This window comes from Perognathus longimembris, chromosome 7 (assembly GCF_023159225.1).
Source record: "Perognathus longimembris pacificus isolate PPM17 chromosome 7, ASM2315922v1, whole genome shotgun sequence".
NCBI classification, from domain to species: domain Eukaryota; kingdom Metazoa; phylum Chordata; class Mammalia; order Rodentia; family Heteromyidae; genus Perognathus; species Perognathus longimembris.
Window position 1 is genome coordinate 23090247 of NC_063167.1, and position 21644 is coordinate 23111890.

The 21644-nt window shown below is 42.8% G+C and overlaps 1 protein-coding gene across 2 annotated transcripts in view; it reads right to left on the reverse strand.

Moving 5' to 3' along the window:
• Positions 1-16137, reverse strand: part of Oscp1 (organic solute carrier partner 1) — a 50573-nt gene extending 34436 nt beyond the window's left edge. The window contains exons 1-5 of one of the 2 annotated variants that reach the window (XM_048350913.1): positions 15908-16137; positions 10547-10576; positions 5368-5522; positions 2979-3146; positions 2279-2359 (exon numbers count right to left, since the gene is read on the reverse strand). In XM_048350913.1, the coding sequence (XP_048206870.1) occupies positions 2279-2359; positions 2979-3146; positions 5368-5522; positions 10547-10576; positions 15908-16019 (546 nt within the window). In that variant the 5' untranslated portion in view covers positions 16020-16137. The remainder of the gene's footprint in view (positions 1-2278; positions 2360-2978; positions 3147-5367; positions 5523-10546; positions 10577-15907) is intronic. The other variant, XM_048350914.1, reaches the window with a different exon arrangement.
• Positions 16138-21644: the final 5507 nt, after the last annotated feature.

Here is a 21644-nt window from a genome sequence, read left to right on the forward strand (position 1 = left end):
TATTCTGAGTATAATTTCTGGTGTAGGCAATATGCTCCACTCACATGGGCCTTTTCTTTAACCAAGGAACACATCATACTTTTTCCTACCTATGGAGTCTGACCTTGCTGTAACTTCAACTTAGATGTACTTCCCTGAGATTTTTGTTAGTCATGCTCTCAGAAGGGCTGTCCTTGATTGTATCATTTGAAGATGTCCTGTCCAAAGCACAAATGAATAAATATTTAAAACTCAATTTCTTGGCCATATCAAGTGCTCAATGTCAGGTGCTGGGGGCTCATGTCTATCATCCTAGCTACCCAGGAGGCTGAGATCTGAGGATCATGGTTTGTAGCCAGCATAGGCAGACTCTTATCTCTAGTTAATCAGCAAAAAGCCAGAACAAGTTATTGTCTGGACACGTGATTTCTATTTCTTGTGACAAACATTTGGATGTTTTATTGCCTGTTCACTTAGAAATTAAAGATAAATGCATCTTGTGGCTTAAAACATTTAATGATTTTGATACAGAATTGTTATTAGTCCAGTCTTCATTAAAATACATTTTATCTTGTCAAAATGAGAAATCAATATGGTTCTTTGTATTACTATAACCCATAAAAAATGCCCACTACTTTTGGAATTTCCAGTATTTAACACTGATTTTTAAATTTGTTGCAAACTTAATCTTATGTACTTTTGAAAATTTTATTCCATGACTACTAGAGAGCTTAACTTATATTGATGTTATTGCTCCATCCATAGCAAATACAGGCAAATTTATGAGCATTAAAAAAAATGGGTATTATAATTGAAATCTTTTTGTGTTCTTGAGCCCGTGGAAGGGAAATAAAATCAGGCACTATATTTTTCTTCTTCTTCTGTTAGGTGACTGTGTTATTTATGCACAGGTTCACAAGTGGGTATAATGACAAGTCTCTCTAACTACTATGACCAGTTTCTTTCATGTCTTTCCCAAAGCACCCTATACCATATGCATGAATGTTGTATATGCTACTCCATTTAATCCTCCCAACAAAGTAAATTAAATATTGTAATTTCTATTTTTTCAGGTAACAAAATAAGGCTCAATAGAAGTAATTTGCCCAAAGTCACAGCCATATGTTTGGCTTTAGACACAATGACTGTCTAACTGCCTTGGTTATTTTGCAGAATCCTACCATTTTTCCCATGCCAGTTTGTTAAATTATTGGATAGAATCAGAGTCCTGTCCAAGATAAGCAAGCCTGAATTTAGACGCTCTGAAATGTGTTTTTAATAAGGTGTTGAATTGCCTAGTCATGGTAGGAGAAAAGAGAGTAATTTGGAGGCATAATGAGCAAGAAGTATGTGAAGCTAGGCTGGGGCTGTTGCCCAGTGATGGAGGGCTTTGCATAGCCTAAGCCCTAGCAAATGAATGAATGAATGAATAAGCAAGCCATGTGCTGGTGGCTCATAGACCCTAGCTTCTCAGGAGGCTGAGATCTGAAGGATCATGGTTCAAAGCCAGCTCAGACAAAAAAGTATGAGACTCAATCTCTAAAATAACCAGCAAAAAGCCAGGCTTGAATCATGGCTTAAGTGGGAGAATCCTAGCAGAGCAATTAAGCCTAGTAAATGGGAGGCCTTGAGTTCAAACTCTGGTACCACAAGAAAATAAAAAGAACGGAAAAGACAAAGGAGAGAGAAGTATTTGAACCCTAGCTAGGCTAGAGGCAGCAGGAATGGAGGGGGAGGGTGTGGCTGTGGAAGGAGGCTCTACATGCCTTGGATGAAGATCAGGGAAGGGGAATAAAAAAATGGCACTGGTTCTGAGCACTTAAGTGAGTGAGGGGAAGGCGGTGCCCTCAGAAGAAACAAGAAAATGAGGCAGCACTTCAACTGTGGGGATTAGAGTACACAGCCATGGAGGTGGAGGCCCTGGTGGGCATCTTGCTGGGATTTCAGCAAGTAGGTGGAGCTGTGTCTCTGGGGGTGGGAGGAGCCAGGGAGGCAAGGGCAGAGTAGAGGTTAGTCAGATGTCACAGGCATAGAAGTTGGTAGCCAAAGCAGGGAGGAAAGAGATTCCTCAAGAGCAGAGGATAGGTGGAGGCAGAGACATAACTGTATTTCAAAGAAACCCATAATGTAACTGCAAAGGATTGGCGCCATCATTGTCTCCTGAGTGCTTATTATCATGGATTCAAACCATGTCAGACATTACCAAGTAGGCAAACCAAGTTGCCTGCCCTGATGACCCCTGTGTCCCCAGGTCAGCAATTGCTGGGGGCAGAGGGGACTTGGTTGCTTGCTCACTTACCCGAATATGCAGGTCTTGGAAGAAGATGAGGAGTGTCTGTCGGATCAGCTGGAACTCCCCAGCCGAGAGAGCCCCGTATGTCTGCCAAAGGCAAGCCAGAAAGAAACACTTAACTTTCTCAGGGAGAGAGCAGTATGAACACGCAGGGTCAGGATGCTCAGGGATGGAAGCCAGACCAGCAAGGAGGAGTGGAAATGGGATTGTCAACACACATCCTCCCCATTAGAGGGAGAAATGTTATGGGGTTTGAGTGAGGGGATTCTGCATCCCTCCAAGAGCCCACCACTCAGAGACAGTCTCAAGCAAAAAGATGGATTTATTGGGGAAGCAAAAAGCAAACTGACTGGCCAGGGATGCAGCACAGGCTCGGGAGCTGCGCTGTGGAGTGTTGGGTGCACTTTGAATTTCCTATTCTCCACAGACAGAGAAGCTATTCTCTAAGATTAAGCAGATACCTACTACCAGTTCCCTTTCAGAAGTCAGGAGGAAAAGAACATGGCTTTATATCTCTGCATTGTAGTTATGAAGGTAGAAGCTGAGGGCCTGAGAATGCCTGTAGTTGGCTTTTAGAATTTTCTGGGAGAGTGGCAGCCTTTGCCACTGCTCACTCTTTTCTCCCTGTCCTAGAACCTACCTGCTCTAACAGTGCAATGAGAATAAGTGTTGGGGCTGAGAGGCAGTAAACTGGTGATGCTCTTACATCTATCAGCTGCCGTAAAGTCTCATCCACTTGATGCAGGATAGCTGGGGAGTCTTGGATGAATCCTTTGATGGCATCTAAATGATTGAAAGTGACCAGCAGCACATCCTTGGGACGGGAGCACAGCAATACTTGGTATTTGAAAGCCATGGTCATCAGGTCGTAGAGCTGTCAATCCATATACAAAGTTAGTGGGATCATAAGAGTAGATGTCAGAACTGCAAGCAACGACTCAGCAAGCATTTACTGATAATCACCTCTGGACCCATCCGGTGACCTGAGAGGAAGGGCATGTTGTTAGTAAAAAAGCTAGAATAGGAGAAAACCAGGATTTCTGGTCATCTCATAGGGTGTACTGCTGAAACCATATATAACATTGGCAGCTGGGCATATTCTGTGGGCACGGGATTTGGAGGAGGAATACCTGAATTCAAGGATTCCATTACTGGTGACTTTCTATACGGCCCTGGCTCACACTTGTAATCCTAGCTACTCAGGAGGCTGAGATCTGAGGATCATAGTTCAAAGCCAGCCCGTGCAAGAAAGTCTGTGAGATTCTTTCTTCCAATTAACAACCAGAAAACTGGAAGTGGCACTGTGGCTCAAGTGGTAGAGTGCTAGCCTTGAGCTGAAGAGAGCTCAGGGACTGCACCCGGGCCCAGAGTTCAAGCTCCATGACCAACAAAACAAACAAAATACCCCCCAAACAACAAAAAACATACTGATGCATAGGAAAAAAATGGAACACCTTGAAAAGGAATAATAATTATTTTTTAAGTTAACCAAAGTATATATGCTTGATTAGGATTTCATTAGTTTCCTCTTATTTGTGCTCTAGACACTATCCAGGACATCACATCACATTTAATCCTTGTGTTTTCTGAGTCTCTTCTTGGCTGTGAGGTTTTCTCTGACTTGCCTTAATTTTGGTGACTTTGACAGTTTTGAATATGGATCAGATATTTGGTAGTGTGACAATACCTTTGGTGTTTTTCTCATGCTTAGATAGGTAATAGGTTTGGGAGAGGAGTGAATCTGTTTCCTCCTCCTTCCCATGCTATCTTTGGAAGGAAGTCAAACAATGACTTAACAAATGAGAGTTAACAAGTGGAGCTTCACTTTTCTTTTCCTGGTGATAGAGTATCTACATAAATTATTCTGAATCTTTCTGAATAGATTTGTCTATTCTCTGCTTTTCATTTGTGTGGAATTAGTATTTAAAAACCAGATTGTCCTAGCCTGGCACTGGTGGCTTATGCCTCTAATCCTAGCTACTCAGGAGGATGAGTGAGATCTGAGGATCATGTTTCAAAGCCAGCCAGTCAGGAAAGTCTGTGAGAATCTTTATCTCCAGTAAACTACTCAGAAAAAGCTGGAAGTAGCCCTGTGGCTCAAGTGATAGAGCACTAGCCTTGAGCAAAAGAAGCTTAGGGACAGTGCCCAGGCCCTGAGTCTAAGCCCCAGGACCAGTGTGCACACCCACACCTCCCCTCCTCCCACCAATCAGACTGCCCTAATTATTAATTTCCTAAAGAAATAGGCATGTTCACATTATAAGTCAAGATCGAGCATTTCAGAATTTGCTTAAAAAAAAAAAAGCCTAGTTTCCTCACTGCAGAGCTGAGATTTATGGCAAATAAGTTAGATTTAAAGTTGTTTTTATTTATTTATTTAGTAAGTTGTGGGGCTTGAACTCCGGGCCTAGGCGCTGTCTTTGAGCTTCTTTATGTTCAAGGCTAGTGCTCTATCACTTGAGCCACAGTGCCACTTCCAGTTTTTGAGTAGTTAATTGGAGACAGGAGTCTCATGGAGACTTTTCTACCCCAGCTGGCTTTAAACTGTGATCCTCAGATCTCAGCCTCCTAAGTAGCTAGGATTACAGGTGTGAGCAACCAGTGCCTGGCAATTTTTTTTAACGATTAAGATTTTTAATGCATATTCATTGTGTATATTAATAGGTTTCACAGTGACATTTCCGTACATGTAAAAATCAGGCTTGGATTATATCCACCCTCCCCAACTACCTTTTCTTCCCCCAACTACCCTTTCTTCCCCTCTCCCTTCCTCTTCCCCCTCAAATTGAAGTTTTAGGGACTAGTCAGCCCCCTACTTAGTCTTGTATTGGGTGGTATTTGTTCCCTGGCTCATAAATGCTGGCATGAAAAGCAGGATTCTCTTTGGGCAGGTGGGATGGCATAAGGTATAATAGAGGGGTCGATGAAGATGACTTCCAAGCTTCTTCCCAATTCAAAAACTCAACTGCTGCTAAGATTTAGAAGTATTTATTTCTTGCAATGTATCATTGCTTAGGTCATCTTATCTGATCCCAGTCTAGGTTCATCCAGAAAGGTACAAGAAATACAGCTAAGATGACCTTATCCATGCTTACCTTATCCATGCTGGCCTGGTTCAGTCTCATAATGGAAGCATGAGCCAGACGGTCATAAATAGTCCTCAGGGCCTTCTTGGAGTAAAGCTCTTGGGGTTTGAACAATTCCTCCATAAACTTTCTATTGAACATGGTTGAAATGATGTCATTCAGAACTGTAGAGACAAGAGAGAGTCTAGCTGAGTGAGGAAGGTGCAGGAGGAGGAAGCCTTATTTAGAAGTGTTCTCTGGGTATGAATTAGGGAGCTGGGCATGGACAGAGTTGGGGTGCTATGTGTCTGGTGAGATTGGCTCCCTGGGGACAAAGCAGAAGTGTCCCTTTAGGAAGCAGGATTGCTTTGTGACACCATTTCAGGAAAATATCCATGTTGACAATGTTCAAGAAGGCTGTGCTTCAGAGGTGACAGACCACTTCCACAGCATTATCTCCCTTAACTCATTCCTTCCCTCATTTTTTCTTAAGATTCTTACAAGAATTTTAGATTATGGCATTGCCTTAAAATAAGAAACAGCACACACTTGTTTTAAAAAAAGAAAACCTACACATTTTTACTTAATACTCAATTTCATAAAAGTGGGACAAGTGATAATTGACTGGAGAAACATTTTATGAAAATAGAAACTGGTTAGAGATTAAAGCATTTTTAATGTTTCTATGAGATGTGTTTCAGATAGCACTATTTTAGGATGTCTGAATTTCTACATCTGATCTATAGTATTGATTTTACACTGTAGTAATATTGCTGTTTAATGAAAATTTATACCTGGTGTGAATAAATTAGTATAAAAACCAACATGCATATAATTTTAGGTCTTCATTTAGGTATTTTGTACTACTCAATTATCACTAGTAAAGGGCCAGTAAAACCCGTGGATATGAGAAATAGGAACAGGTATGCTTGGCTTTAAATGATTCTTGTGGGGGCTGGGGATATGGCCTAGTGGCAAGAGTGCCTGCCTCATATACATGAGGCCCTGGGTTCGATTCCCCAGCACCACATATACAGAAAATGGCCAGAAGTGGCGCTGTGGCTCAAGTGGCAGAGTGCTAGCCTTGAGCAAAAAGAAGCCAGGGACAGTGCTCAGGCCCTGAGTTCACAGCCTAGGACTGACCAAAAAAAAAAAAAAAAAAAAAAAAATGATTCTTGTGTATGTCTATATACTGGTACTAGGGCTTGAACTTAGGGCCTCACACTCCTGTTTAGTTCAAGGCTGGTACTCTATCACTTGAGCCACAGCTTCACTTGAGGCATTTTGCTGGTTAACTGGAGATGAAAGTTTCAAGGATTTGTGTGCTCAAACTAGCGTTGAACCATAATCTTCAGATCAGTCTCCTGAGTAGCTAGGATTACAGGTGTGAGCCATCAGTGCCTGGTTAGATTATTCTTTTTTTTTTTTTTGGCCAGTCCTGGGGCTTGGACTCAGGGCCTGAGCACTGTCCCTGGCTTCTTCCCGCTCAAGGCTAGCACTCTTCCACTTGAGCCACAGCGCCACTTCTGGCCATTTTCTGTATATGTGGTGCTGGGGAATCGAACCCAGGGCCTCATGTATAGGAGGCAAGCACTCTTGCCACTAGGCCACATCCCCAGCCCCTAGATTATTCTTAATCTAGGTGTTTTGGCTTAAAGGTGACATATACTAATTAAAATCTGAAAGAAAAGTAGTATTTAAAATAATTTTATATAAAATCAGCTAGTAAATATGAGTGATTATTCCTGAAAGACCTAAACTCCTCCTTTTGCTGAACTCAGGACATACCAAGTGATTGGCTGTAGCCATGTATCTTTAGGGAGTTAAGGCAATATAGAGTAGGAAGTCACTCTCTACCTATAAGTAATCAACAAAGTGCTGAAGGCTCAGCAACAGCCTTATTATTTTTTTTTCTTAGTGGCACCAGAATTTGAACTCAGGGCCTTACTTGCTTGGGTTGCTTGCTTTGTTGGAACTCTACCACTTAAGCCATGTTCTAGTCCAACTTGCATATGTGTGTGTGTGTGTGTGTGTGTGTGTGTGTGTGTGTGCTGGTACTGGGGCCTGAACCCGGAGAGGGGTCAAATTCTCACTCACCTTTTTCACTCATGGCTGGCATCCTACCACTTAAGTCCAGTTCTAGCTGGGGAATAGGGAAGCTGAGGACTGGTTATACTTAAATCTTAAAAGATACTGCTTTACATTAAAAAAAAGGAAATATTGTTAACCACATAAGAAAATCTCTGTGCAGAAATTGACTAATGTAACCCAAACATTTGTTGTTTCAATATGATCTCCCAAAATAAATAAAATAAATATGAAATAAATGAAATAAGAAGATATTAGCTGGGCGCCAGTGGCTCACACCTGTAATCCTAGCTACTCAGGAGGCTGAGATCTGAGGATCATGGTTCAAAGCCAGCCTGGGCAGGAAAGTCTGTGAGACTCTTATCTCCAATAAACCACTCAGAAAACCAGAAGTGGTGCTGTGGCTCAAGTGGTAGAGCACTAGCCTTGAGCTGAAGAGCTCAGGTACAGAGCCCAGGCCCAGAGTTAAAGCCCCATGACTGATCCAAACAACAACAACAACAACAAAGATTGCTTTTAGAGAGAGGGAAGAAGATACATCCTCCTCCTCCTAACCCAAAGAACTGAATGTGACTCCTTACAGAAGTGCTGAACTTGTCCTTGACCTTTGGAGTTTCCTCTAGACTCCATCCTGTTCCTCTATATTTCATCCCATTTGAGATTCAGTGAGGAAGAACTAGATCCATTGCTAACATGAGCCTCTTCACATCTGACCATTTCTACCCACCACACTCACCTTTACAGTGCACTAACACTCTCCCCATGAGGACAGTGTAGACACACAGACCCCTTCTGGGTCCGCCTCAAGCCTGGCCTTTATCCTTGATCAACAAGCAATGACCTATAATAGACTGGGTGTTCTTTTTATCCTTCATTCTTTCTTTTTCTTTTAAAGCCATAGCCTACATATAAAATGTGGAATTTGCAAAGAAACAGGCACAACTGAAAAGCCACACAATTCCTCAAAGGAGGGCATGGGAGGAGTTTTCCACAGACCAAGAGCTGAGTCATTTCGCTAGGGTCTTTGAGCCCTTGCCAGGTTAGGAACACAGCTTAACCCCATATAAATTGGTTCGAAAAGGAAGAAAACCCAAAGGTGATTGTTAGCTCCACAGCAAAGCAAAAAGCAAATGAAGCCTTTCTCCTGGGACATGAAGAAACTATCACCATGGTTCCCATAACAGACCTGCAGAAGGCTCACCTGCTGGGAGCAGAAGATGGCAGGTCTACCTCTGGGGGCAGAGCAGTGTGCACATACACCACCAAAGAGAAAACACAAGTTTTACAGTTGGGTTGTGGAACCCAGGAATCCTACCTCACATTGAATTTTTCAGACTCATGTTAACACATTTTCTTCTCACCACTGGTTCACCTAGGCAAACCTGCTATGTGTACTAGATACTGAGGTAAACACCATAGGCACACAGAGAAAGGAGATGATACATCTTTGCTTCAGAGAGAGCCTATGTCAGTCACATTTACACCTGAGCAGTTTAAGGATCTTAGTTAGATTCTTAGTCTGCCCCATAGTTAGTTTTTGGCACTTAAAGGAGCTTCACATCCTTTTCCTGAGCCAAATTTCATCAGGAAGAGGCTAAGGTTGAGGAGGGAAGGGATTTTTCATAAGTAGCTAAGAAAGACTGCTACTACTGGGCTCTCAAACTCCAGTGATTCAATTGTGTATATGAAATGTTCAAGAGTCACACTTCACACCTGAAATTCTGCCACCTGAAATTTCAGGATGGGCCAAAAATTGCTCAAGAGAGGTGTCAAAAGATGGTTGTGAAATATAATACAAGTATCAAGCACTGTAGTTGGGCTTCTCTTTGAGCTAATCTGATGAAATAATTATCCTGATGAAAGCAATCCAATTTTTATCAATTACCTCTGCTCTAAATCACTTGTTTATTGGAACATGCAATGTGGAGCCAAGGTTAAGACAGAGAAGCTAGGGAACCCTACTGGATAGTCAACCATATTTCAAATCTTGCCTATGTTCCAGGTTATAGGTTCAGAACTTTACACACACCATCTTTTTTTTTTTTTTTTTTTGGCCACTCCTGGGGCTTGGACTTAGGGCCTGAGCACTGTCTCTGGCTTACTTTTTGCTCAAGGCTAGCACTCTACCACTTGAGCCACAGCGCCACCTCTGGCCCTTTCTATATATGTGGTGCTGAGGAATCAAACCCAGGGCTTCATGTATATAAGGCAAGCACTCTTGCCACTAGGCCATATTCCCAGCCCCTACACACACCATCTTACTTAAACTCCAAGTTGAAATTGTTACTGTCATTCTATCAAGGAAGAAAATGGACTCTTAAGAGAGTTTTAAATCCCAGGTCACTCAGATGGTAGATCTGAAATTCATTTTGATGTCTGTGCTGCTAAGTGTTATATATGTCACCTCCCCAGCATATTTGGTGTGATGAGAGTCTTTAAAATATGGAGGACAGTTGATAGGTGCAAGCCACACCCAAATGTCAAATGATGGAAGGTGAATGTGACATATAAAGACTGAGAAAAGCAAAGGTGTTTTTTTTTTTCCTCCTGGGAAGTCAAGAACCTTTTCAAGTTTGTTGCTATTTGTAGGTAAGAGGTAAACTTAACACTTACCAAGATGAGGCCATCCTGCATGCATGATCTCATGCTTTCTGCCCACAATCCTGCAGCCATGCAGCCACATGCTTCCATTATTCTCCACTGCTCAACAGGTGTCTCTGTGCTAAGGTGAAGGGCTTGTGTATGTGTAAAGGTCACTCACGTTGAAGCAGTTCTTTGGCAAATACAATTCTTTGGTAGTTTTAGGACTCCCAGATAGGACAACCTGCCTAGGAGTGGAGCTACTGCCTTTGTTGTTCCTGTAAAGCTTGGAACTAGAAAGAAAGGTTCCTTAGATGCAATTGGCCCTTTTGTTAAAGTGAGTTTTATCTTACATAATGGGTTTGCCTCTTTGAAGTCAAAGATCCTAATGTTCTCCTAATGTCTCAACTAAAGAAAAACTCATGCCTGTGTTCCTACTTAGAAATACTTAGAGTGGTTCTACTTTAAGCCCCACTGATAGTGGACTAGGTGAACTATTTGTGGATGCAGACTGAATACATGCAGTCTAGAGATAGCATACCTCGTTTTCTGTCCACCTCTGTCCATTCATCTACATGAAGCACATAAAAAGAAAACATCAGTTCATGAAGCAAGAATACATTATTTTCATGGAGGCTTTACAAATACTAATTCTAATTATCTGGCTTATGAAACTTTATTTTTTCACGCATGTGTCTCAGGTGAATACTTTACATTTGAAACTTTATAGAAGTTTGTTTTAAAAACTGGATAAATAGCAAGTTCCAAAAAAGACTATGTCTTTGGGAGGGACTGGCGAGAATGCTGCAAGGGTGACATCACTAAGATGCATTGTATTCATAAACATCACTAAGATGCATCGTATTCATAAACAGTGTTGTTAAGTGGAAACACTTTGTACAATTATTTAAAGATGGAAAAAAAGACTAGGTCTCATTAGAGTAGCCTAGCTAACTTGGGGATCATCATGGAAGGTTCCAGAAGTCATGCTTCCCAACACTACAAGAACACTCTTCATGCCAGGATCCAATGGCTTATGATTTTAATCCTAAGCTACTCAGGAAGCTGAAATCTAAGAATCACGGTTCAAAGCCAGCCCAGGAAGGAAAGCCTATGAGACTCTTATCTCCATTTAACCAACAAAAAAGCTGGAAGTAGAGGTTGGCTCAAATGGCAGAGTACTACCCTTGAGCACACAAGCTCAAGGACAGCACTCAGCTCAAGTTCAAGCCCCAGGACCAGCAACACACACACACACACACACACACACACACACACACACACACATCATTCAAAGGCTTTTAACACTACACTTCCAAGGAAGAATATTTCCCATGTTTTAATTTGAAAATTTTGTTAATGTATGCTTTTCCTTGCTAGAATATAATTGGAAATGTTCAAATCAGAAAACTTGAAATGTGAATCAAGGGAAAATTATGCCACTATTTGTTTCCATTAAAAATATGGCCTTATGTTCTCATTTGCGTTTTCATTCTTTTTTTTTTTTTTTTGCCAGTCCTGGGGCTTGGACTCAGGGCCTGAGCACTGTCCCTGGCTTCTTTTTGCTCAAGGCTAGCACTCTACCACTTGAGCCACAGCTCTACTTCTGACCTTTTCTGTTTATGTGGTGCTGAGGAATCGAACCCAGGGCTTCATGGATGCTAGGCAAGCACTTCTACCTCTAAGCCATATTACCAGCTCCCATGTCTTTAATCTTTGTTGCATTTATAACCAGGGTGGTCTAGTGTGATAGGCTTGGGACTGTTTGATGAAGGGTCTTTGATTATTTTGAAGGTGTGTTTGGTAACAGTGATGCAGAAAGGGGTTCATCCCCCCTCCCCTCTCTCTCTTGCCAGTCCTGGGGCTTGAACTCAGGGCTTGAGCACTGTCCCTGGCTTCCTTTTGCTCAAGGCTAGAACTCTATTTTTTGAGCCACAGTGCCACTTCCAGCTTTTTCTGTATATGTGGTGCTGAGATCGAACCAAGGGCTCCATGCATGCTAGGCAAGCACTCTACCACTGGCCCGCATTCCCAGCCCCTCATCTTCTCTTGGACAGTGACTTTACTGTGCACTGAATGGAACTTGCAAGTTTAAGTGGGGAGTACCAGGTACTCCAAATGTCAAGGAGTCTCCCTACCAGCAGAGGCCACTGGAGTGCTGCAGGCACCCACCGCTTTCTTCCTAAAGAGTCAGGCAGTCACCACACTGGTTTTTATTAATTCTCCAGATGACTTTGTGACAATTCCTCTTTATATTTTAAGTGGGAGGCAGGCACAAGGGTATCCAGAGTAAAATGCCATTTTTTTTTTTGCTCACTGTGACACTGTAATGTGCATGTCTCAAAAAATCACTTCATGGCCCCAGGCCCATTTCCTTTTCTATAAAATGATGAATATAATAAGCAAAAGGTAACAGGATCTAACTGTGAGTGCTTTTAAGAGGACAGGAGTGAGGCAAAGGTAGCTTTTGTTGTCTTTCTGTTGCTTAAATTGTGGGACAACATTCAATATGCAATGCTCACAAAAGTTACCCCATAAAGAGTGCACTTCCCTTCTGTTACATGTTAAACTGAAGCTGCATGCAGGGGGTGGGGTGGGGGGAGGGCAGGGCAGGGACTGCAACATCTGTGTGGCCTTGTGGGAACAGGGATGGCCTCTTGGGAGACCAATTAATCATGTAAGAGAATGAAAACATCTAGAAGATATACTGTGTTCATCCAAAGCTTCTATAAGGACTAGTTTACCATGTCTGATGTTCTGTCACAGTAGTTCTGGCTCCCTCTCCTGCAGCCATACTAACTTAGAAACAGTGGAACAGTCAAGGCTTTCCCAGCTTTTGTAATCCTATGTGTTCTATCTTGCTTTATCTTCAACTCCCTATCAGCTAACTACTTTCTGCTTATTTGTCATAAAATCAGTGGGTATATTAGATCTTGTTTCCCCACCCCCAAGACCTCCCTCTTGCCCTGATCTTAAAAAGCCCCACAAAAATCTGATACATTCTCCCCACTCCCAGGATGAGAATGTGCCCCAGCATACTGGTTAGGAGCATGGCCTGATGCCCAAGGTCTTTCAAATCCTCTCCTTTTCCTCTCACTAGCTCTGTAACCCTGGGCAAAGCAGCTTTTGTCCTTCCATCTGAAAAATGGGGATAGATAATATTACCTATGTGATACAACAGTGTGGGGATCAAAGTGTCTATGATACATGGTAAGTGTTTCATTTTAAAGTTGTTTATTATTGTTATTAGGAAGATAGGTCCTAGTTTTAGAATCCATTACTGGACTAGGGTGATTAGTAGAGCTCTACTGCTAGTGAGTGCACAGAGAGCTGGATCAGCTTCTTAACACGGTGTGACATCAGCCAATAACTGTGGAATGAATGTGTGAATGTGAGTAACTAAATATGTCAGAAGCTCTCTAAAACAATACAGTAAAACCAGAAAGGCTGTAGCTTTTCTTAGGTTTGTTTAAAAAGTTTGTTTTTGCAGGTCCTGGGGCTTGAACTCAGGGCCTGGGTGCTGTCCCTGTGCCTCTTAGTGCTCAAGGCTAGGGCTCAAACCACAGTGCCTCTTCCAGCTTTTTCTGAGTAGTTTATTGGAGATCTCAGCCTCTTGAGTGGCTAGGGTTACAGGCATGATCCACTGGCACTTGGCATAAAAAATATTTTGCATGTAACTTTATTAGTGGACCAGTGTATATCAATTATACAAAAATAAAGGGTTTCATTGAAGATAACTATAATAATGAAAAACTATAATAAAGAAACTATAACTATAATAAAGAAAAATTATAACGATGGTTTCTTAAAGTTTCCCTAATATTCAAAGAGTCTTCTGTAGACTTATTTTTGCTGGTCCTGTGGCTTGAACTCAAGGCCTGGGTACTGTCCTAAGCCTCTTTGTGTTCAAGGCTAGCTGTACCACTTGAGCCACAGCATCACTTCTGGCTTTTTCTGAGTAGTTTAGTGGAGATAGAATCTCATGAACTTTCATGCCTTGGCTGGCTTCAAACAGCGATCCTCAAATCTCAGCCTCCTGAATAGCTGTGATTATGGGTGTGAGCCACCAGAACCTGGCCCTAGACCTCTTCTTGAATGCCAAACACCTGCCACTCATTGTGTTAAGCATGTTAAATGCACTGCTCATTCAAACTTTACAACTTTGCTTTTAGGTATACATGTTATTACCATTCTTTGGCGAAACAGACAAACAGACATTACATCCTAAGGTCATACAAACAGTTAAATGGCACAACTTGGATGGGACACAGATCTTATGACTCTAGAGAGTATACTCTTAATTACTAGTTTACACCTGTGTCTCCCAAGATATAGAGAACCCTAGCCTGTCACACTGCCATTAGCCTGAACGAAATCAGATCATATAAGCGCCAAGGAAAACAGAACTCTCTGAAGGAAGAAGTAACAACACCACACAAATCTGCCAATTTAGATGCTCAGTTCAAAAATTTATGGAATTCTGGTTTATCTTGTATTCCAGTGAAAACGAGGTGCTAGGGCATGAAGATGAATAAAGTAATAAAGTGAGGGGATTGTTTCAGTACCACATGGCCAAGTGATAAGGTAAAGAGAAGCATAGAAAGCTTCAGGAGTACAGGTGCTATAAGATACAGGCAGGTACTATACTCAGGGGGAGACCTCTTGAGCTGAATATGCAAGTGGAAGGGGAAGAATGGAGGAATGGCTCTTACAAGGGAGGAAACATAAAGGACATGATTTAGAGCTCTGCAAACAGTTTGGTATTATTAGGATAGCAAAGTGGGAGACAGGTACTGGTAAGAGATAATTCTGAGAAAGGCCTGAAAATGACCTGCACAAGGACATGGCCCACATCTGGACAAACACAGGAGACTAACCAAGTGTCTTAGCAAGGGATGTATGGACAGGTCACCTTAGACGGCCTGCTGGCAGCAATGGTTAGAATGAATGGCCCAGTCTTTCTGTTTCGTAGGAAATTCTCATTTATGTATGAACTTGGACACAATCACACATGTACAATAGTTAATAATGTATATGCTTAACATCAATTGCACATACAGAGAAGGTTGGAGGGAACAAATCAGTGGCTATGCCAATTGCCTTTATATCAACTTTTCCTCCTCTATCTTGGAAATACAGTATGTCCTTCATACTTAGACCCAGGTAATTTGGCAAAAGCAGTTATTTGCTGAGAAGGAAGGAAAAGAGTGGTGGTGTTTCGAGTGGTCATTTTGTGGGAATTACATATGCTGTGTGTGCAAGGGAACCAGATTTTGCAATTTAGAAGCGCTCCTATGATATTTTCACAATTCCCTTCTAATTCTTGCAAAAGGAAAGTTTAAAAAAAAACACAAAAAACTCTCCAGCTGTGTAGGAGGATATTCGGTACAGGAATGGAGAATCAGAAGCTGTTCCACGTGGGTAAAGGATGCTTGGAGTAGCAAAGGGTATGTTGCTAAGTGGTACGCAGCTGGGATCCCACTTTTGGAAGGAACTGGTTTTCAAAAGAGATTGGGAAATAATTTCTCCCATTTGAAGAGATGGGGAAATTGGGCGATCAGATTCTCTAGCTATAGCCAGTAGGGTGCTAAGTGCTTCTGCTGGGAAAGGACCTTGTGGGGAAAATTTGACTCTAGAGGCGCTTCAACTAAACTGCACGGGAACTGCCTCATGCGAGGAAGGCCCCCCTCCCCCCACCCCCCAGCTCTGAGTGAAATGCAGAGGTGGTGTTGGTGTGGCTGTTGGGTGTTCGGCCGGGCAGCAGTGAGGGGGCCGGGCGGGGTAAGGGTTGGAGCGGGGGTGGGGGGACGCTGTGAGGGAGAGGGTCTGGCTATAGGTATGAGGGCGGCGAGGGCGGGGCTGAAGGGTGCAGATCTGGCTGTGAGGGCCAAAGTCCTCTCACCTTTGCGGGCCTTGTCTCCGGGGATGTTCTGGGCCCGCAGCCGCTGGTCCAGGACGTAAAGCATCTCCCCGCCGAGGTTCAAGAAGAGCAGCGGTAACGTCCTCACCGACATGGTGCTGGGAGCCAGCCGGGCAAGTAAAGCGCCCTCCCTATAGGAAGCCTGCGGCCGGGAGTCCCCACCGCGTCCCCCTAGCCGGTTGCTAGGGCAACGCCGCAATGGTAAAGGCGAGCCAATCAGGGAGACGTTTGGTAGGAGGTGCCTTGAGGGCCCGATGCTCATTGGGCTAGTCGGAAGAGCCAGTCTCAGGGGGTTGGTCCGCGGCCGTCTGGGAGGGGTTTTGAGTCGCGCCGCTTTGCCGTTCCGCGGGAGGCTGGAGAAGCCACCCGGGTAGGGTCTGCTGCGGGATTCACAACCAGCCCCGAGCTCTGGCTCCGGCACCGAAGCCTTTCATCCGCCTGGCCCTCTAGTTCGTGAGCCAGGCAGCCCCGGCAAAGCCGGGGAGCCAACTCAGGTCAGACGGACCTTGATAGGACTCCCTCCCTAATCCTCCCCGTTCCCGGGCTGTGATCTTGGGCAGGTTTGTGAACCTGGGCCACTTCTCTGTGAAATGGACGCCACGTTCACCTTACTGGGTTGCTCTGATTAATCAGATCGAGAAAGCATTTGGTAAATAACAAGCAACCATTCAGTTAAATAGGGGATGGAAGGGGTGCCCTTTAATCTTTGGCATCTTAAAGCAGAGATGGGATTTTTTTTTTTTTTCTGCCAAGGGTCTTTTCGATATAAAACATCATTCCTGGGCCATGTAAAATTAGTCACCTAAAAATTGGCCTGCTATATTTGGTCAAATATTAACCAATCCCCTGTATGATGGCTTAGAACTACTTTTTTTTGGTGAGGCATGTGTTTGATGTTGATACACTCAACTGCTTGTCTAGTTTTCCGTTGGTCATTCTGGACTCTTTATGATAGTTTTGAAAAGAACTGCTTGCAGCAGTAAGTTGTTTGGGGGCACAGATGCATATTTTCCTTCATGTCTCCTCAAAGTGAGAATTTAATCATTGCTTATGTAACGTTTTCAGAGTAATAGCACTAGGAAGTTGTACCTAGCTTTCAGCTCATAATAGCCCTCCCTGCAGCTGAATGATTTCAGGTTGTAGGTTATCAGGCACTTTTGCCTGGCTTGTTGTGATAACATACTTTGCTAAAGAACATTGATTTTTATCGAGTTACATTTGGCCTTTCAATTCCCTGAGTTTAGTATGTTTTGAGTTCTAGTGATACTCCAGATTACCTTTTTTTTTCTTCCCATTGCTGCTAACACATGGCCACAAATGAGGCACACAGGTTTGACTTGAACATCAACCCCCCCCCAAAAAAAAAAATCACTTGTCCATTTCTCTTGAAAAGCTGACATTCAGCATCTGCGTCAACTTTTCTTTGAGGTTGATCATGTGTAGAATATTGTAACACTTAAGTTTTAATACATATTCAATATGTGTGTCACCAGTGACATGATCATTTTGCTTTGAAGTTCTAATCCTGCATCTTGGAATTGGAACATATTTTGTTTGTGTCATTGGCTCTTGAGGTCTTTTTCTATGTACTGTAATTTCCTTAATTTTCATTCAGTGAATGTGTGGCCAAAGGTTGGATTAGAGTTATTGTCTGTGTTGACAGGTTGATGCATTGCTGTCAGTATTCAGTGGCAAGGTCATCAACCTTGTGAAGAATTCATTCATTGGATCTTGTCTTATCATCACCAGTTGTTAATACTTTTGAAACTTGTACACTACTAGCCTGCCTTGCACTGACTGTCCTCTGAGTCACCACAATGCAGGCAGATAGGCTATGGGCAACCAAAGGGAAGCATATGAATGATTCACTTAATTTTTGTGTGTGTGTGCTAGTCCTGGAGCTTGAAATCAGGGCCCTGAGCACTGTCCATGAGCTTTTTTGCTCAAGGCTAGAGCTCTACCACTTGAGTCACAGCTTCACTTCCAGCTTTTTTGGTGATTAATTGGAGATAAGAGTTTCACAGAATTTCTTTTTGGACTGGCTGGCTCCCAACTGTGATCCTCAGATCTCAGCCTCCTAAGTAGCTAGGGTTACAGGTGTGGGCCACTGATGCCTGGCATACACTAAATGTAAATTTATGTTGCTCCTAGACTATTGAATTTCTAGTCTCACCTGAGATTGCCTTGTAGGGCCAGGCCAACTGGTTTCATGGCTTTATATGGCCCATGGGCTAGATATTCCCCACAAGTAAAGTGTACTTGAAACAATATCTTCAACAGACTCCATTACACAAAGCTGGCTTAATCCTGATCATCAGGACTTGGAAAGCCCTCCTATGCTCTTAAGCAGGCCTCCTATCATTTCTTTCCTTTGTTGGCAGTGAACCCTTTCTTTCTTCACCTCCATCATGAGTTCCTGCATCACCTTTTGGCCATCTTTGCATAATTTATTTGCATTTTGACTTCGATGAACAAATATTCTTGTAGATTTTAATACATTTTTTTTTCATTCTGGTCCTAGGCTTCAGTTCAGAGCCTGAGTGCTGTCCCTGAACTTTTTTGCTCAAGGCTATGCTCTACCACTTGAGCCACAGCTCCAGTTCCAGCTTTTTGCTGGTTACTTGGAGGTAAGTCTGAAGGCTTGAATCTTGGCTCCTGAATCACCCTGGACCTGTTAAGTATCAGTCACCCAATTCTCACAGTTCACTTTTATCACAGTTATCCTATAGTTTTCTTTTCTTTTTGTTATGTTCCTCTACTCTGCTGCACTGACCACTAGGCAAAATTTCTGAAGATACTACTTTTAATATGTCACATCCCTTTAGTGACTTCCTGCTTTCTGACAGACCACAATCTAGATGTCTTAGCACGTACTTGAAACTCTATCTAATATTAGCCTTTCTAAAGTATTCTTATAGATCACCCTTAATCCCCCCTCCAGCTGCCCACTTTGTGGGCAATGTTCCCACATCCTCTCCTTAACAACCATGCCACTGGAAAGTCTCATCTTGACACATGCCAAGCTCAAGTTCTTCAGGCATTAACATCCTTCATCCACATTTCTCCATGGTTTGCTTTTCTTTCTCTTACTAGCCAAACTCTTTGAAATCTTTTACACCAATATTCTTGAGTTTCTTTAGCATCCTTATTCCCATCTTACTGCACTTGTGGTTAAGTTCCCTCCACCCCACTAAAACAGCTTCACCATGATATTTTTTTTCCTGTAGGTTGTGGGGCTTGAACTCAGGTCATGGGTGCTGTCCTTGGACTTTATCACTATGAATACTTTTTTAATCCTTAATACATCTCAGCATTAGAAGTATATATTTACTGAGAGCTGCCAGGGGTTTTAGATCTGCTTATTTTGCCTGGTTTGTGCACTGTGATAAAGGACAGGAAGGTAATAAGTAGTACCATTTCCTTGTGCCAGGCCTTCAGACATTTATATAACCTGCTGCTCCTAAAGCATTTGAGTTTGGAGTGATATAGACTCCTCCCTTAGCATCTTAGACACTTTGGTCCCTTGGAAGTGTAATGAGCACTTTGGAGTCAAGAGAACTGGCTTTTCAAAAGTGTAATTAGCACTTTGGAGTCAAGCGAACTGACTGATACTAACAGGTCCAGGGAGATTCAGAAGCCAAGATTCAAGCCTTCAGTCTATCTTAGCTGGAGGAAAAGATGACTGGTAGGTTTTAGAAGTATTGGAATCTACTGGGCACTAGTGGCTTGTGCCAGTAATCCTAGCTACTAAGAGGCTGAGATCTGAGGATTGCAGTTCAAGGCCAACCTGGGCAGTTAAAGTCCATGAGACACTTACCTCCAATTAACCAGCAAAAAGCTGGAACTGGAGCTGAGACTCAAGTGGTAGAGCATAGCCTTGAGCAAAAAAGTTCAGGGACAGCACCCAGGCTCTGAACTGAAGCCTAGGACCAGAATGAAAAGGTCTGTCTAATCAGATATGTGAATTTGGGCAAATTATCTAACCTCTCTGAGTTTTTCAGTCCTCTCATGGTCAACTGAGGATAGTCAGCGAATGTGGAGAATGAAGGTGGCTTTAACTATTGGGTAAGATAATGTGCCTAAGGCAGTACTTAGATGGTGCGTTTCTTGCAAGGTACGGTCTAACCCACTAATATGTTTCTAGTCCCAGGGTTGGTGCCTAGCCCTGTAGCACAAGACCTGGAAGTTTGATGCCTATTTTTTTTTTTTTTGCCAGTCCTGGGCCTTGGACTCAGGGCCTGAGCACTGTCCCCGGCTTCCTTTTGCTCAAGGCTAGCACTCTGCCACTTGAGCCACAGCGCCACTTCTAGCCCTTTTCTGTATATGTGGTGCTGGGGAATCGAACCCAGGGCCTCATGTATATGAGGCAAGCTCTCTTGCCACTAGGCTATATCCCCAGCCCCAAGTTTGATGCCTAGTGAGGGCGTCTTCCTTATAAGGATCTTCCCTACTATTCCTGTAAGTGATATCTGCTGGTTCATCTTCTCTGGGCCTCTGTCTCACTTCTGATTCTGCAGAGCCCTAGGCTCCATTCTATCCTCACACCTAAACTCAGCTTCACGTTTATGGAACATCCCCTTTCCCTGGCAGTTTCACTCACACCTATGGCATCAATCATACGACTCCCAAGGCCCTCTGGGCCAAAGCTCCTTACTGAGGTTCATATCTAAACTTCTGTGAACAATACAAATTTTTCTTTCTGGCTTTCTCCCATGGTTTTGCTTTCTATATTCAAAGTGTCCCTAATGCTCCAATGTATAGTGGACTGAACATGCCCCAACCACCCATTCATATGCTGGAGCCCTGACTCCAGTGGGGCTATCTTCTTTTGTTCTTTCATTATTATTTTATTGTTATTATAAAGGTGATGTGCAGAGGAGTTTCCATTTTATTTATTTATTTTTGCCAGTCCTGGGCCTTGGACTCAGGGCCTGTGCACGGTCCCTGGCTTCTTTTTGCTCAAGGATAGCACTCTGCCACTTGAGCCACAGCACCACTTCTGGCCACTTTCTATATACATAGGGCTTCAGGTATAAGAGGCAAGCACTCTTGCCACTAGGCCATATTCCGAGCGTGGAGTTTCCATCTTATAAGCCAGGTAATGAGTACATTTCTTTTTGGATAATGTTATCCTTTAGTCCCTCTCATTTTTTTTCCTCCCGTCCCCACCCACAAGTTTTATAGTGTCTACCAAATTCTGCTGCTGTATTTGTTCATCCTTTGTCCTATTTCTGTGCCTCTTTACTCCTCTTCCCCCAAGACAGATCAACAAGACAAAAAGAAAAAACTTCATTTCCACTTCCTGGAGTTTATTTTGACAAATAGTATATGGCACAAAGGCATTGTACCTTTGTGTTTTTCCCTTAGGAGTTTCCTCCTTTGGTTTCACTGGGTGAATGCCTAGAGTCCTATATAATTTATCATGTCTCCGTGTATTTTAAACCTAGCTTCGGCATGAGAGAAAACATATTCTGTTGTCTCTCTGAACTTTGCTTACCTCACTTAATATGATTTGTTCTATGTCCATCTATTTCCTTGCAAATTACATAATACTATTCTTTCTAATGGCTGTATAAAATTCTACTGTGTATGGGTACCACATTGTTTGGAGATCTACTCACCTATTGTAGGGCATCTAGGCTGTTTTCACAACTTTGGCTATTGTGAAAGTGCAGCAATAAATGTGGATGTGTAAAAATCTTTACAGTATTCTGGCTTA